The 16,483-nt window shown below is 31.3% G+C and overlaps 4 protein-coding genes and 1 long non-coding RNA gene across 11 annotated transcripts in view; 2 read left to right on the top strand and 3 right to left on the bottom strand.

The window, feature by feature from the left end:
- Hfp (Poly(U)-binding-splicing factor hfp) overlaps nt 1-16,483 on the bottom strand; it is a 49,041-nt gene that overhangs the window by 32,220 nt on the left and 338 nt on the right. The gene's annotated exons all lie outside the window — the stretch shown is intronic.
- Nucleotides 215-3,382, top strand: LOC139990486 (uncharacterized). 2 transcript variants are annotated; one of them, XM_072009831.1, is made up of 5 exons: nt 215-1,124; nt 1,195-1,515; nt 1,806-2,058; nt 2,398-2,669; nt 3,006-3,382. In XM_072009831.1, the coding sequence occupies exons 1-5, from the start codon at nt 979-981 to the stop codon at nt 3,265-3,267; spliced, it is 1,254 nt and encodes a 417-aa protein (XP_071865932.1). In that variant the 5' UTR covers nt 215-978; the 3' UTR covers nt 3,268-3,382. The 2 variants fall into 2 exon arrangements, with proteins under 2 accessions (XP_071865932.1, XP_071865934.1); XM_072009833.1 differs by having other exon boundaries at nt 1,034-1,124; nt 1,173-1,515.
- Nucleotides 3,419-12,717, bottom strand: Stat92e (Signal transducer and transcription activator Stat92E). Of its 5 annotated transcripts, none has more exons than XM_072009716.1 (10): nt 12,526-12,715; nt 11,830-11,983; nt 11,549-11,705; nt 11,126-11,469; nt 9,997-10,140; nt 9,455-9,923; nt 8,702-9,374; nt 8,455-8,610; nt 8,133-8,367; nt 3,419-5,483 (listed from the first exon to the last, which is right to left on the bottom strand). In XM_072009716.1, exons 2-10 carry the CDS (start codon nt 11,955-11,957, stop codon nt 5,318-5,320), a joined length of 2,472 nt encoding a protein of 823 aa, XP_071865817.1. In that variant the 5' UTR covers nt 11,958-11,983; nt 12,526-12,715; the 3' UTR covers nt 3,419-5,317. The 5 variants fall into 5 exon arrangements, with proteins under 5 accessions (XP_071865817.1, XP_071865815.1, XP_071865816.1 ...); XM_072009714.1 differs by having other exon boundaries at nt 11,126-11,472; nt 12,526-12,714; XM_072009715.1 differs by lacking the exon at nt 12,526-12,715 and adding an exon at nt 12,210-12,355 and having other exon boundaries at nt 11,126-11,472.
- Nucleotides 12,524-15,475, bottom strand: Rtet (major facilitator superfamily domain-containing protein rtet). Its single transcript, XM_072009824.1, has 7 exons — nt 14,873-15,475; nt 14,532-14,794; nt 14,147-14,438; nt 13,854-14,074; nt 13,674-13,764; nt 13,422-13,559; nt 12,524-13,363 (listed from the first exon to the last, which is right to left on the bottom strand). The coding sequence occupies exons 1-7, from the start codon at nt 15,090-15,092 to the stop codon at nt 13,269-13,271; spliced, it is 1,320 nt and encodes a 439-aa protein (XP_071865925.1). The 5' UTR covers nt 15,093-15,475; the 3' UTR covers nt 12,524-13,268.
- Nucleotides 13,185-13,689, top strand: LOC139990520 (uncharacterized). The gene is made up of 2 exons (XR_011800572.1): nt 13,185-13,326; nt 13,428-13,689. It is a non-coding gene; the product is annotated as an uncharacterized lncRNA (long non-coding RNA).

The following is a 16,483-nucleotide window of genomic DNA, read 5'->3' as shown; positions in this document are numbered from 1 at the left end:
ACGGATATACATGACATCCCCTTAAAATGAAACGTGATCAATTACACGTAATTGCATTGTATGTTTTCTATGTCTTCCATGTATTATTGTGTTGAAAACACATCGATTTACATGCATTTTCGCTAGATGCTGTCGAAAAGGAACATTTATCTAATCTTAAAAATTAACTGTGATCTAAAATAGCAAAAAGACATATTCTTATTGTTTAAAATAAACATTCTACATATTCATATTATATTTTTATCCGATACGTACGAGAAAATAAATTTTCTATTAGTAGCTAAGACAGAAATTTCTATTACAGTTATTATTAGTAAATCATTTCGGTCTATAAAATATCAACAAATATTTTTGTTCTTACCATTGCAGTGATTTGAGTATACAAATCGATCATCGACACAATCGATTTTATCATTGGCTTTATTTTGTTTCCATTTAAATAACGATGACATAACAGTAACTTCGAAGTTTGCCTCTCTAAATTGTATGTCACTGAAGTCATAAAACGGAATGTAGAGATTCGTGTTCGCAGCTGCACTTTTATTGTTTTATATTGTTATACTTTATATGTTACGAATCTTTTGAGAATCTAAATTTATTGACTATAAACACGTCTTTCTATCTTATTCATAAAAAGGGAAATAGTTTTTGATTGTTATTAACTATATGTAATAATATTAAGTACAAAATGGAAGTAGTGGAGATACAGAATACAAAGAAGCAGTTTCAACTACCATGCCAGAAACCAGCAGAATGCCCCTGTGACATTAAAGTAACGAACCCACTAATTTTTCTATTATAATTTCCGACTGATAAAATGGGTGATTTAATATCGTGCATATCTAGTGCATAAGAAAATACGTACAACCGTCTCGAGCAAAGTCATTCGCTCCGGTGAGAACGTATAAGCCTCCTTCGAAATTATTCGAAAACAATACCACATATCACTTATCATATTTAAACGTGGATCATGCGGAAATGCGACGCAGCCGATCTCAACCTATCCGACCCAAACCTGCTCTCACTAAATCCGATGCTCGATTTCTCGGTGAAACAACTAATCAATTGAGTTACAAACATATTGGGAGTATTCCTAAAACAAAACCAATTATACCCAGGCAAAGGTAACGAGTTTAAAGAATTGAAACGAATGAAATTAAGAAATCTGTTAGATGTCATTCTCTGATGTGTTAGGCCGATGATCGGATCTGGTCAAATGGAGTCTGTTACCACAATTCGTCAGGATTACCCGCGTAAATATGTGGACAAACCAGAAATTATAATACCTTGTGGGAACATTCGTTTAAGTTCTGGCAAGCTGGATGCTAGTACCACAGCGAAACTTTCTTATACGGACCCAGGCTGTATGGAACCAACATTGAACTTCAAACCCATAGCGATTTACTATCCACCTAGTGAACCGATTCTTACTGATACTACACAGAAGTTAAGTTATCAACCTGTTCACATTCCAGAAAGAGATACGTACTCCTGGCAGCAGAAACCAATCTACCAGTATATATGTATTACATTTGAATACCACAGGGGAAAGATATGAAAGTCATACTTTTTATGTCTTACAAGGGAGGACTTTTATTAAAATACAATATTATAGTATTTACTAAAATATAATATGCTGTCAACTAGTCTTATGTTACCAAACTTATTTCTTTATTTTTGTATTAAACATCTGTTTTACTACCTCCTTAGACATCTTAAAAATATTGATTGCCATAATTAAACCCTGTGGCTTATTCGATTTAAATAGATAAACCAACGGGATGTTTTTACTATAACGTTTATAGAGCTCCAGATGTTGCTATGTGCGGAAAGACAACGTACTCTGAAAGTTTCTTAAAGAACGAAGAGCCATGCATGGAGAAACCTGTACGGCCGACTGCTGCCAATGTCTTTCCTATCGGTGGTGAATTTCACTCAGATACTATTTATAAACAAAGCTATTTGCAATCGGCTATCGTTGAACGAGTGGAACCTGTTATTCCTTGCAATGCTATCTCGAAACCTGATGGCAAAATTTCAACGGATACAACAAGCAAAGTAAATGTGTTTCTGTAACATCTGAAGACATCACAGCAAAAAGAAGACAATTCCAATATTTAAATTATATTTATTGGAAAAGAAAGTTATAGATTACATATTTAAAGCTTTCATATTCAGAAGTTCAAAAGTTTATTATTACAAATATTAGTTGACTATTAATTTATAGTATATATCAAGACATGCTTTGATTTTGAGTTAGTTTATTTAAATTACTGAAAAATGAAACTGTCTCTTTATTCTAACAATCTTTAATTTACTAATAGCATTTGCCACCATTTCTTCCTGTGCATCTCTTATTACTACTCTTTATTTCCTTCTATATTAATTCTCCTACAGTTGAGTTACCTACCGGTCCAAAGCGAAAGACGTTTGCCGATATTACCTCGAAGCAGAAACATGATAGGCGATGGTCTAATGCAATCCGAAACTACCAACCGTTGCGATTTTGTGGAAAAAATTACGTTACGACCGGATCTCATTATTCCATGTGATAATCTTCGAAGCCCAGATACACCTATTGACGACAGAACTACAACGAAACTATCTTACGCGAAACCCGGACCAGTAGAGTGGGTTAAAAGCTTTAAACCTGTCGTTCAGTATCAGAGGTAGATCAGACATTTCTTATTAGCCAGGCATATTGGGTTGTTGTATACACTTCTGCTCCAAAGTTAAAGGATAATTATTATATTCATTCCAAAATTGAAAGAAGTTTAAGAAAAAAGAAACTTTGAGACCGCAAACAATTTAATAAGTTCTTTTTTCTTTATAAAAGAGACATAATGCTATATGCACATAGATGAATGTTATAAATTGTAATTGTCATTAATTATATATGTATTCTTAGCGAACAGAACTTATCCAGCAACCTAATATTATAACATATTGCGCAATAATTCCTTGACCAACTTGACTAACCAACATCCTTTTTACTAAATTGTTAGATCTGAAAAAATTGAATATGACACTATAAACAAACTATCGTATCAGTCTTGGACTCCACTTCCCAAGGAACATATACCATGGGCATCTAAAGAAAAATATCAACCACCTTCAGATCCTATGTGCGCTGATACTATTTACCAAGTCAGTTATCCCGCACCCGGATATTACGAAGATACTTGCATGCCAGCTAATTGCGAATGTTTGGATTTCAAATACGACAATCTCCCAGCACAAATATGTGAAACTGTGACGTGTGAATGAAATACGAACAAAAATAGTTGCAATCTGAGTAACAAAACTTCTGTATAACCTCTATTTTCCCATATATACATTTCTACCATATATTATAATAAATATTTAGAGGAAAAAATATTGAATTGTTTGAAATTTGAATAAAAACAATTTAAAAATTGAATTAAAAGCTATTTTATTCGGTATGTCGATTCGGCATGCGAACACATCTTATATTTTACGCTTATATAATAATAATTATTATTATATATAGAGGAATAAAGGTAATAATAACGTATATCTTTTACAAACAGTAAAATTGTTCTCAATAATAAAATAAACTCTAATCTTTGATAAAAGATAATAGACAATAGATTTAATAATAAACAGTATTAACGCACTAGTCTTTCAAAATTTAGTTTATCTTTACATACATCCATACATACACGTGTACTTACGTACACGCATGTACACGATCAGGTACATGCATGCACTCATACATACATAGATACGTACGTACATAGATTCATACGTACATATATATATATATAATATTATATAATATTTATATTATATATAGTAAATATAATTAGGATAACGACGACTTCAATCCTATTCAAAAATTTAGCGTATATTGATGTTTTATATACGCGCAACAATTCATAGTTTTTAATAGAGTACATAAACTATAGGGGAGGGAACGATTATTAGAAAACGAATCTATTTTAACCGATAATAGAAACTTCCTACGCTTAGAGATCTAAAAGGTTCACCGAAAAGTTTGTTATTTCGGTAACAATTGAAAAATATAAATTCGTCGCATGTCGTACATCGCACTAAAAATATCACGCACCAAACGGAAATATTCAATTTTAATTTCTTCAAAAATTTTTGAAAGTTAAATTTCAATATAAAAGAGAGTTAAATGATAAGAAACATAATATTTATTCGTTAGTTAAGTTAAACGGCGAGTCGAAGACAAAATTTTTTGCTAAAAAATACATGCAACTTGTCTATAAGAGTTTTCAAAAAATATAACGAGCATTAATTCGAAGATTATAAGGCACATATTTAGGTCACGCTGATTACATGTTACACATACTTCATATTAGCGTTGCACAAACCCCGTTTCTCATTCCGGCACACTGGCCCATTGGTAAATTAAAATTCTTCTTTTTTTTTTTATTTCATTATTTACATGGCTGGACGTGCAAATGATTGTCTGTATTATATTCTACGTATTATCATAGAAATTCTACTCTCAGCTGACATCTAGATCTGATCGTCACCTGCTACCAGTTTCTCTTGTGCATTTTTTCCAATTAATAATTAAAAGTTTGATCAGATAATGTAAGTCATCTTTTGCTTAAAAGAAAATACAAAGTTCATTTAATCTTATACTCGTAAAACAATTATCGTTACCCTGTATATATAGCATTATAATTGCACACTACACATTAATGTTTCCCTGGTCATGGTAAAGTATTCATGCACAATATTCGATACTGAGACAAACATTGTTTGTTTTCGAATAAAATCTAAATGGTAGAATAAGACCAGTTTCTACAATCGTGTGTCTCGAATACTTTCAGTCGATCAATATCACTCAATTGAACACTCCATACATTAAATTGTACCGTTGTTACGCAGCAAGCATTTAGTCAAAATCGAAAATTAAGTATCAGGTTTATAAAGCGACATACAGAGTACCATTGCACATGATACGCTCAGGCATACGTAATTGCAACTCAACAATGTTACTACATAAAGACCGATCTCAATCATATGTTTATAATAGAACTAAATGATAATAGCTCTGAAACATATTGCACTCTTATATGATAAAAATCAAAGATATACCACGTTTCCTCGGAGACAAACCTACTTAATAGGTGTGTGTATATATATTTAAGATAATATATACTGCAAACGACGAAAACATTTTTACATCCCTCCCCTATAAAACAACGATAATAACGCATTACATTCGTTGTGTGTACGATTAAAAATATAATTGGGATAAGAAATAAAGAGAATTGATCGATAGATAGACACAAGAAATGTATCACGCCTGACATACCTATTGTGGCTTAGTGTTGTAGGATTGTATGAACTCGGAGAAGGTAAAGTGATCCAAGTTGAGATTTTCATCAATCGAGGGGAGTTCGCTGTGACCCATCAGCTCCACATAGTCCATATCCGGATTCGTTCGCCCAACGCTTGACTGGCCAAGGCCCGGAGCGTAGCTACCACAAATTAAAAGCACAACTCCAATCACTGGCATAGTAATGGACAAGAGACTCTTACTGAATCGAAACATATTGCATGTGATACGAAACCGATTCGATCCAATTTTGTTCTTTTTTTTTTCTTTTTCCTTCTCTCTTGATTGACTACTTTAAAAATTCAATTTATCGCTCATATCATACATACGAATCATTAAGAATCGTCTATTTCGTCGAAACGTGTGACCGATTAGCCTGATAGCCGGTACAACACGGCAAAGGAAATACAAACAACCACAAGAAATCCCCAACCTAGCCAAGATTGATCGGTCACTTGAGAGCTATTATCCCCGATTTCTACTCTATTATAATTACACCTATTATATGACTCTATTTAGACGAATTTTTATTAAAATTCTAGTGCCACTGCTTCATAATAATTTTGCAATAATGTTTAAATACACTCGATTGCCAGTACTAGAATTGTAACTGTGATTGGAGTTGTGTTTTTATCAGGAGTAGCGTTTATGCATTTAATTTTCCGTTGCTGTGGTTGTACCGGCTTGCTCCAGGCCTATGCCTTCGATTTTTCAAAATTTCGTGTATTACTTTTACACATGCATAGATTCGTAACACATTACTCTTTCACATGGATTTATATATAAAAAGATATATGTATATATACACACATGTGTGTGCAACACGCACATGTGTATATGTATGAGAGAATATATATTTATACACACAGAATACTATTAGCGATACAACAGCTTTTTCACTTTTATTTGTTTTGTTTTGTAATGCCATGGATAAGCCGTTTCTCTTTAAAGAAAGATAGAGAGAAAAAAAAAGAAAATTTATAAAATTTGGCAGTCTGAGGAGAACGCATATGTTATTGGTCCTTAATCTGTTATTTTTTTATGTTCATTATTAGTGCTACAAATTACGTACTATAACTTACGATAGAAACAAAGGAAAAAGGAGCGAAAAACTTAAAAAGATTGATGATCTTTACGCCATACATCCAAAAATCCTCCAATCTACTGTATCTACTTTATCCGTTGGACGGATTTCATTACAATTTGCTTTACAAGTAAATTTATAAAGTTTGAAATATTATAATATAACTGTATTATCTTCTGTACTACAAAGTATCGCGTAAATCTTCAGAATAAGCATAAAATAGCCCATTTATCAACCATTTCATTAAGAACGTATTTCTGTTCTCTTTAAATAGTAGTAAAAACATTTTTGTGGAGGACTTTGGAAATTTAATAGAGGCATTATTGAATTATATCGAACTTTTTAATAATGCCACTTAATACTAATCATATGCTTATTGATAAAAAATTATAATATCAGCATAGAATACTGGATAACATGAAGGTTAACTCTTTGCGGACGGGGCCGCTCGACGAAAGGTATTGATGCGCGCAGTTGAGAAAATATACACGTTTGCGTTATTCATTGTTGAAGCTTATATTATTTTCATCAATATTTAGTTCATCATCCCTGTCACTATCATTAGAAATATTGAAACTTCTGAACCGATTGCTTGTTGAATGGAATTTGTTTCCACTGTCTGAAGCACTGTCGTCGTCTTCTATCTTGTCAAGTTCAAAATAATATTCGTTATCGCTACTATCACTATCGAACATGTCCTTTCTAGATTTTTTAGGCATCGTCTATAAGGTATTATAAAAAATATATAAAATATATAAAAAGCTTGCTGATTCGTTTGGAAATGTCATTGAAAGACTGAAATTCGTTTTGACTCGACCATCATCCTATATCGCGAGTTTACGTTAAACGGAAGATAAGATCTCATCGCTAAAAATCTATAATTTTCTTTCATCAAAAACATAATACTGTTTAGTTTACTATACTTATGCGTAAATACGCGTAAATATTTCAGATAAATAGACGTACGTCAGCCACTTCAAAATAAGTGTCTGGAACTGTGAACAGATTCGGGCGGCTATTTACCGAACTTCAACAATCGTCAGTATCGTGTACATAACAAAGTATGCTTTTTATCAAAATTGTCTTTATGCATCCAGTATTCTTCAGTATATAATTTACTTAATCGTAAATAAAATTGTTTGATAGGGCTTAACGTAACTTACACTTTCATTTTACGTGATAATAATCTGATATAAAAATTTTTAAAATTTCATTAAAAAGTTTACAAAATTTGAAACTACGATATTATTGTAAATTATAATATTTGCTAAATGTTCGCAGAAAGAAAACGTAAAAAAAACAATACTGACATTCATCTGCACAGATAGAATATAAAAGACATGCAAAGTGTTATTAGTTGTAGGAATGTGTCGTTTCTGCCTTTTGGGAACTCTTCATTAATCTATTTTTATTGACCAAACATTAAGTACTCAAACATCATGTCGATTCGATATGTTATTAGTAAACAGTACATACGATAGTCGTATAATATTATATAAAATAATTGCAGTCACCGGAAATGGTATGTTATAAATTAAAAAATTCAGACACACTTCTTAGAACATATACTTGTCCGATATTTAAATATATTGCACGAAAGAAACAAAAAAGAATCTTTGCATATCTTATATTGAAATTTCTATGGCAGCTTATATTAATAAAGAAATGTATATGATACGATTGATATTTTAAATCCAGGGGACTGACCTGGAAGCCACTGATGGAGTATCACGCGTTACAGAGGGATCTGGACTGTGCGCTTGAAATATAGTTGATGGTGTTGCTGGATAACTACCACCGGGACCACTTTGACCGCTACTTCCTACTCCTACTACGGAGGAATGCGACGGTGTTTGACCACCGACACCAGGCCCACCCCAACCAGGTACATGCGTTACCAAAAACGGTTTCACATATCCATTTGCCGATGTAGATTGATTTTCTATGATAAAATATATTTTACATAATCTCAATTCAAAGTATTATGAAAATAAATAAAAGTGAAGAAACGAGAGTAAAGGATATTTACCTGTAAATGGTGTGTAATATTTAGAAAATGCTTGATCTTTCGATATGTCTGGGTAGAGATAAAGCAGGTGTTGTAAATCGGACACACGGTCAGCTAAACTACGTATCGCAAAATCTTTGCTCGTAAAAGGTTGTAACATGAAAACTTCAGTCTGGTCTACAAATATTAATATAAAATTAGGGAAATTGACTGAAAGAGAAAACAGTAACGACTCTAGTTCAAAGTACTAAAATGTATAGATATTTACCTCCAACCCAAGCAATAGTAACACCACCAAGTTCAGAATCCGAAAAACGCATTAGAAATGTTCCTGACGCACAACTCGCCAACATTTCTTCTGCTTGTCTCTTTCTCACAAATCCCAATATATAACCGTCCATCCATTGACTTTTTAAATGCTCCCTGGTTAATTTCATCACAGCATAAAACCATTCCCAAAACGTAAAATTTCTTTCTGGTAATGGCTCTTTGCAAAACTGTGCCCAACTCAAAAGCAAGCTAGAGTAGTCTTGCCCACTTGCATTGCCACCGCGAAACGCTTTTTCCGCGAGAAATCGTAAATTATCTTCCGTTAATGAACGACCTGTCGCAGATTTAAATTTAACATTTAATGCTTCAGCTACTTGACCCCATGGAACTTTATCAGGCACTGCGAATGGTACTCTTCCAGGTTCAGCAAATGCATTATCCCATGTAACTGTAGCCCATGCGTGTGGTTCTTGATTTCCATGTACAATTACTACAACTGGTAAACTTAGAGTCCAAACTGCGAATACCAATTCACCTCCCCCAACGCTAAATTGTGATTGGAAGAGAAGGGAAAATTTTTCATCCATCACAGATTCTGTTCCTTTTTTTTCTGCTCTTTTGATCTTTTTTAATTGCATATTACGAAAGCTTACAGAGAGTTGTCTTGTTGCCTAGAAAATAAAAGCATGATGGTTCATGTTTTGTTTTAGCAGTATGGTGAATTATGATAATTTTATTTTCTTCTTCTTACTTGATGATATTCCATCGTCCCCGTATTATTTAAAATTTCACCGCTAGCTTCTCCATTCTTTGCCATTTTATCGCTTTTTAATAAAGCATTTGCTTGAGCTTCACTGATAATGCTCACCTTAACTTGAGGAGGAGTCATGTGAACATTCAATTTTCCGCCAACAAGCAAGCGTACTGTACTTGTAAAACGAGTATTAGTTTTCATTACTTGCGGCGGTTGTTTTTCTATGATGAATGTACTTGTAACTAACGAACTAAGTAACTGTGTAATTTGGGCATTTAAAGTAGGAAGAATATCTTGCATTCCTGGTGGTTCTAACGCAAATTTTTGCTTTAAACGTTCTGCTTCTTTAATTTGTTGACGATTAAGCCAAATTAATTCAGCTAAGCTTTCACACCATTCTTGAATAGAATCCAAATTGCTGTTAAATAGCGCACCATTTCCTGCTAGTTGTTGATCTCTTTTCCATCTAAATAAATGTGTATTTTTATCTTTAGAACTTGCACAATTATTTGAAGAGAAAGAAATTGAACAAGTTTTACCTAATAAGTTCATCGTCTAAGACTCTAGATTGCAAACTATTTAATCTAGTAATAGTATCTTTCAGTTTGTCAGCTAATGTCAGTCGTAATTGCATTAAACCTGCTACCTTATGATTCAGTAATTGTTCTTGTTGCTCTTTTTGCCTGTAATAGCATTATTTTCATTATTTACGTTTTATTATTATATACATCTATAACATAGAACACCTGATATTATTTTGATTTAGATCAATTATCTATAGCAAAAAATATTGCAGATCAAAGGAGATCAGTAAATTAAAATGATAATATCAAGTGCCTCATCCTAAAATAAATATACACAATGTTATTAACCCTTTGTCCTACCCGCCAACTCCCGACTGCTCAGGCCACAATAAACAAGAAGGTCGGTCACGCGTCGAGCCACTTAGCATTTTACCGTGTGCTCGAACTTGCACAAAATGTATGCGTCTTATGACATGTATATTTCGGTACAACGAAAGGAATTGTGAAATAATAAACATATTTGGGCACAACTAATACTTATAAGATGTCTAGGAAGTAATTATGATTGATTCATCAGTAAATAAAAATAATTTATTATTTGTAAGTGGATAATGTATTAGTAACAATTTGTAAATTAATAATTGGTTTAAATTAATAATATTTTGAGAAAACTCATAGAAAATTAGTAATCTTCAACTGTGTGATATTTTTCTAAACAATGAAATACAATAGAAAACACAATAGGAAACACAATATTACCATCACTATCAATATCAGAAGAATCTACCGAATCACTATCATACTTCTCACTACTATCATCAAAAAAAATTTTTTTTTACTGACATGATAAGTATAAGGATTGTTTAATTCTTTTAGGGAATTATAACCTAAACGTATGAACATAATAAAGAATTACACGTAAGTAAAGTAAGAAAATATGTGGCACAACTGAACCACGAGTCTGACTCATGTTGTTTACATTTGTCCTAAATGAAGTATTATGAGCCTGGCTGGTGTTATTTACATTTGGTCCGAACAAAGTACCACGAGTCAGGCTTGTGCTTATTATTTTTGTCCCAAATATTACTACGGGTCTCACTCATTGTTGTAGAACAAAGAGTCAATTATATAAATATTTAAATACCTTCTAATTTTTTTCTCCATATCTAAATTTTGTTGATTTTGTGGTTGTGTTGCAAGATGTTGAAGATGTGCATTTAGCTTAGTACATTCGTGATAACTAATAGCAAATGCCTCTTGTTCTTGCTCCATTTTTCGTAAATCTTCTCCAGTTTCTTGAGTTCTACGTCTCAAAGACTCAACATGTTGGGCTATTTCAGCTATAGCATCACTAATCAACCCTACTTTTCCTCCTGCCATAGTCATTAATGCACCACCTAAATTCTCTACTTGAGATACTAATTTCATTTCTGTTCCTAAACAATGTCTGATTATTCTAAATAATGCTGTAGGATTATGTGTATATCTCTGCTGCATTAAAAAAAGATACATTGTATTAAATTAATATTATTCAAATTAATTATTAACGCTTCATTATAAAACTTACACGAAAATTTTTTGCAGCTTCCATTAATTTTAATTTTGTTAAAAACATGTCATCTGTATTTAATGAAGCTGCCTTAGTTTCTAATTCTTGAATTAGAGATCTCACAAGAGTAGCTATATATTGTTCATATTGTGGATTATCAGGTTCTACATCAGTCCTATAGTAAAAATATATTACTATTATATAAAAATATATTATAAATATATATGCTATATATTACCAAATACTATATATATATATATAAATTAAAAGATAGATGAAAGCAAATATATTTAACTTACCACATTTTTTCTTCTATCCAAGAAGATAAAAAGTGTCGGACCTCAATCGGAAAATGTTCTCCATAAACTGAACGTACTTCTTGCAATGCATCTTGTGGTAATTGTTGTGCTTTTGCCCAGAGTGACATTTTGATTGTAATTATAAATTCTTTACCTTAAACATATTTAGTTGCATTATTATTTTTCACTAATTAACATCAATGTTTTCATTAAGAATATTAGAAGTGCTTGCTCTAAAAATAATATAACCACAAACTAACAATCTATTTGATATTTTACAATATTACATTTTCAAATTTATTAATTGATATATTTAATAAAGATGAATTCATTAGATATTTCATCTATATTTCTAGCAGAATGTGTAGTATCAATATTACCTGATAAAACGAAATTCTCGATATTATCAGAAACCGTACATTCTTTTAAAGTGGATATATATACTTCCGAAACTCAAGTAAGAAAAATTACATATATTTAATATTATTTTAAAAGATATTGAATAAATTAAATTAAATAAAATAAGTTTACCGATTATTCAATTTTTAATTTAATTTTTCGAATACAATTCAAAGAAAAGAGTATGATATCGAAATTTAGAAATAACAGAACCTAACGTATTGCAATAACGCGTAAATAGATAAGCGGGAGGGGCGAAAGAAAAAGATGTTCACTTTAAGAATTGGTTACACTCACCTGCTGCTAGTCCGCAGACAGAAGCAACTAGGATTTGTACTGTATGATTCCGATACCTTCAGTTTGCTTCGATTTGTTGAAGATGTAACCTTTGAACTGATCAAACTCAGTCTACCGCGCAATAATTGTAAACGTAATGATTGAGTGACCGGTCGCACTCGCGAATCGCATCAATAACTCTCCCCCTTCTGTGTTACTCACATCAACGCGGACGTCGACGAAGTCCCGCGAACGGAAGAATTCCGAGAATTTCTTACCGTAAATGGCGCGACACAAAAGGGAGAGGGTAGGGCACGTGACGAAGCACCAATTACACATACGCAAAATCATGATTTTCTCAGGGACGTACCAAATGGGAGAAAATATTTTTGTCTTTGATTTCAATAATTTTCTTTGTGATTCTTTTACATCAATGAAATATATCTTAGTTGTATTTTCCTTATAAGTTTATCGCAGGAAAAAACACGTTATATCACAGCACCATTAATTTGATAACTTTTCGATAAATCAATAACTACTAAACATGGCGGAAAAGGAGGGAAGAGTAAAGAGAGAAAATTTGCATATTAAAATGTACAATTATTCATTCTCCATACATGATACAAAAAGCGTATAAAGAATACTTTCTTAAATGTTTACATAACGTTATAGAACGTTATAACAACAAACGTTATAAAATGTGTAAAAATACTATACAAATATAAATATGCAATACTTATATAAATACCTTTGTTTCTTTTGTTTCAAAATGACTTTACAGTTTGAAGAATTAAAGGTGGAAGTACAAGGAATACAGCACCAGTAAGATATGTTGCCTTACTACCAATACACCAGAAAGCTGAAATAATAATTCAATATAAATTACTGAATTAAATGATTCAATATTTTATCTTTACCTGAAGAAGCTACAATAGGTCCACAAGCTCGTGCTAATGCTCCAAGAGAACGAAAAACACCTGTTATTGCACCTTTTTGATGATCAGGACCAATACGTGTTACAAGCGTCATCATACATGTAACAACCATGGCAGTTGCTATAATGTATGAAAAAGATATAAAATTTTTATTTATTTTAATCAAATATGATGAATAATCCATAGATATTTGTTGTATTTCATATACATAAATTTATGTCACAATATACTCACAAATTGCAAACAGAAATACTCCAACTGACAATGTCAATATATCATTTGCTAAACCTACACAGATAAATGCTGGAATAATCAGCCATAAACCCTAAAATATTTAATATATAATAATATAATTTAATCAATATAAAATTAATAATGGCAGAAATATCTGCTCTGTGTTTTCAAAATATTTACCAATCCTGCAACAGACTTTGTTTTATTAGGTGGAATTGTTCGTACCCAACTTCCCTGCAAAATTGCCATAACTAATCCAATTCCCAAAAACATCCATCCTTGTTGCATGCTTGTAAATTTAAACAAATAATGAGTTAAGAAAGTTAAGGTAAATTCCAAGCCACTATACACGAACAAATATATGAAATATGCACAACCCAGTGTTTTTAAATCCTTTTTGTCTGAAATTGTATATATATAATTTTTATTGATTTCTATAGAATTTATAATATGCTAATTTAAAGCAACTTTACCTTGCAAAGTTAGCCCAGATACTCCATTAAATTGGAATAGATCTATAGGATTAATGTAAGTAAGAATTCCAGACACACCAGTTACAAAATTACTGGTTCTACAATTCAATGGTAAAGATTCTTTTAAGTAGCAAACAGTAAAAAACAAGTCACTCACTGCCAACAAAAGAGCGAATACTGCAGGTATTATGTACCAAGTCCCTTTTCTATTATCACTAGAAATCCATGAAAAAAATGCTCCTATCATTGGACCTGCTACAAAGCCTATAGAAAAAGCTATGCCAACAAGTGCCTGAAAATAAGAAAGATTAACTTATTTCTTTATTTACATTCATCTGTCTTCAATGTATATTGCATTTATTCACATGTTTATCTTAAACTTTACCATTGCTTTTCCCCTTGTTTTTGGAGATGTAACATCACTAATGATAGCCATTGATAAATTAATATTTCCTTTACTAATACCTCCAACAAATCTTGCTAATACAAATATAGCAAAATTACAAGAAAATGCCCATAACAGGTAAGACAATGCAATACCTGTTAAACAAAATATCATCAATGGTTTCCTTCCATATATATCTGATAAAGCTCCTACTATTGGAGCACTCAAAAATTGTAGAAAAGAATACATAGAACCAAGAAAACCTATAAGATAAGTTATACACCTATGTTAATACATATTAATATATCAATAACTTAAATAAAATGAGGAAAAAGACTAACCACCGTAAAGTACTGTATTGACTTTATCAGGAGCATCAAAAAATTTTCTTGCATTTTGTATGTAATACAAAATTTTAAAATATATGCCTTGATTATCTTCTATTTCTTTATAATAGTCTAATAAAGCTGGTAACAATGGTAATATCATAGTAAATGCCAAAAGGTCCAGCAGTAAAGAAATAAATACTATCTGGACAGTATTATCTTTTATTTTAGCCATTATTGAATATAATATATTATAACAGCAAAATACTTAATATAAAAACTTTTAAATAATACTATAATTTAAAACATAAACTATGGTCCACTTGTATCAAATGGACCATTAATATTTTCAATATTTCATAGCTTCCTGTTATTAATTAGCTGCATAGTTGATAGTTGAACAATTTCACTTTGACATTTTACACAACAATCTTTGTAGCAGGAATTAATTCTTCTGAAAATGTGAAGTTTTGCTTAGCTGTGATACTTTCTATTTGTGCCATCGTAAACACTTTGAAGAATTAATTCCTACGTGTGAAGGGATTTGACCTACTTTTCCTTGTATCTCTATTTCGGTAATTCCTTACCGACTGTTCGTGCAATCAATAAGAAAGAAATCTGTTTTATTATTGGACCAAAGCATTGGGGAATAAAGTATTTTTTATTGTTCTATCATTCAGAGTAGTTTACAAAATTATTTATAATTACATCTCTATATATACTATAGTCTTTAGAATTTTTATATACCAAAAAATAAATCCTCTCTTTATTGTGATTTACATTAACATATTAACTGCCGCAATAATTTATAACTGCTGTTATATTAAAAAATAAAATTGATAGGACGTGCATAATTATTTATAGATTATATCTTTTCGAAATATTTTTATTTCTAGTATTACCAGAATAGTATCAGTAAATGATAATGGTGCAAATAAAAAAGAAATGGAATAAGTTCCCAAGAAAATTGGCCGAAATAATAAGATATCTTTTATATATATTTGCATTGTAATAATGAATATTGTATTCATCAAATCATGATTAATCAGTAGTTTGTTTTTATTTGTCAGTGAAGCGAAAAATAGCACAAACAGGCGCACCCAGAAACATTATGTATGTTCAACTTCCGGTTGTTATAGACGACATAAAGTATTTGTATACATGGACACGTTTGAATTCGACCACGGATTCACTTCCTCGACGAACAAAGATCTTTTGAATTTCGTCTCGAAGTGTAACGTTGCTCGGAACGACCATTTGTTAACTCAATACGATATTACGAATAGATAGATCATAATGCATAAAATCTTTTTCCATCTAATGTAAACGCAGATTAAACAGATTACAAAATATAAAAACATCTGTTTAACATCACTAATTGTATTAATGGTAACACAAACATTTTTATAGGGTATAATATTAAAAATCAGAATTTCTTTATTAATGCAGGGTGATTGAAAAATTGATCGATCTATATTTTACATATATACATAAATAATTTACATAGCGTACATATGAACGGCTAACAAATATAAAGGTTCAATAGTTTGAAAAAATTAACGAAAATAATACATTTTTTTCTATTATTATATACACTATTAATTCATATATATATTTGTACGTAAT

The sequence above is a fragment of the Bombus fervidus genome, chromosome 9 (assembly GCF_041682495.2).
Source record: "Bombus fervidus isolate BK054 chromosome 9, iyBomFerv1, whole genome shotgun sequence".
NCBI lineage: Eukaryota > Metazoa > Arthropoda > Insecta > Hymenoptera > Apidae > Bombus > Bombus fervidus.
This window is presented reverse-complemented; position numbering and strand designations above follow the sequence as displayed.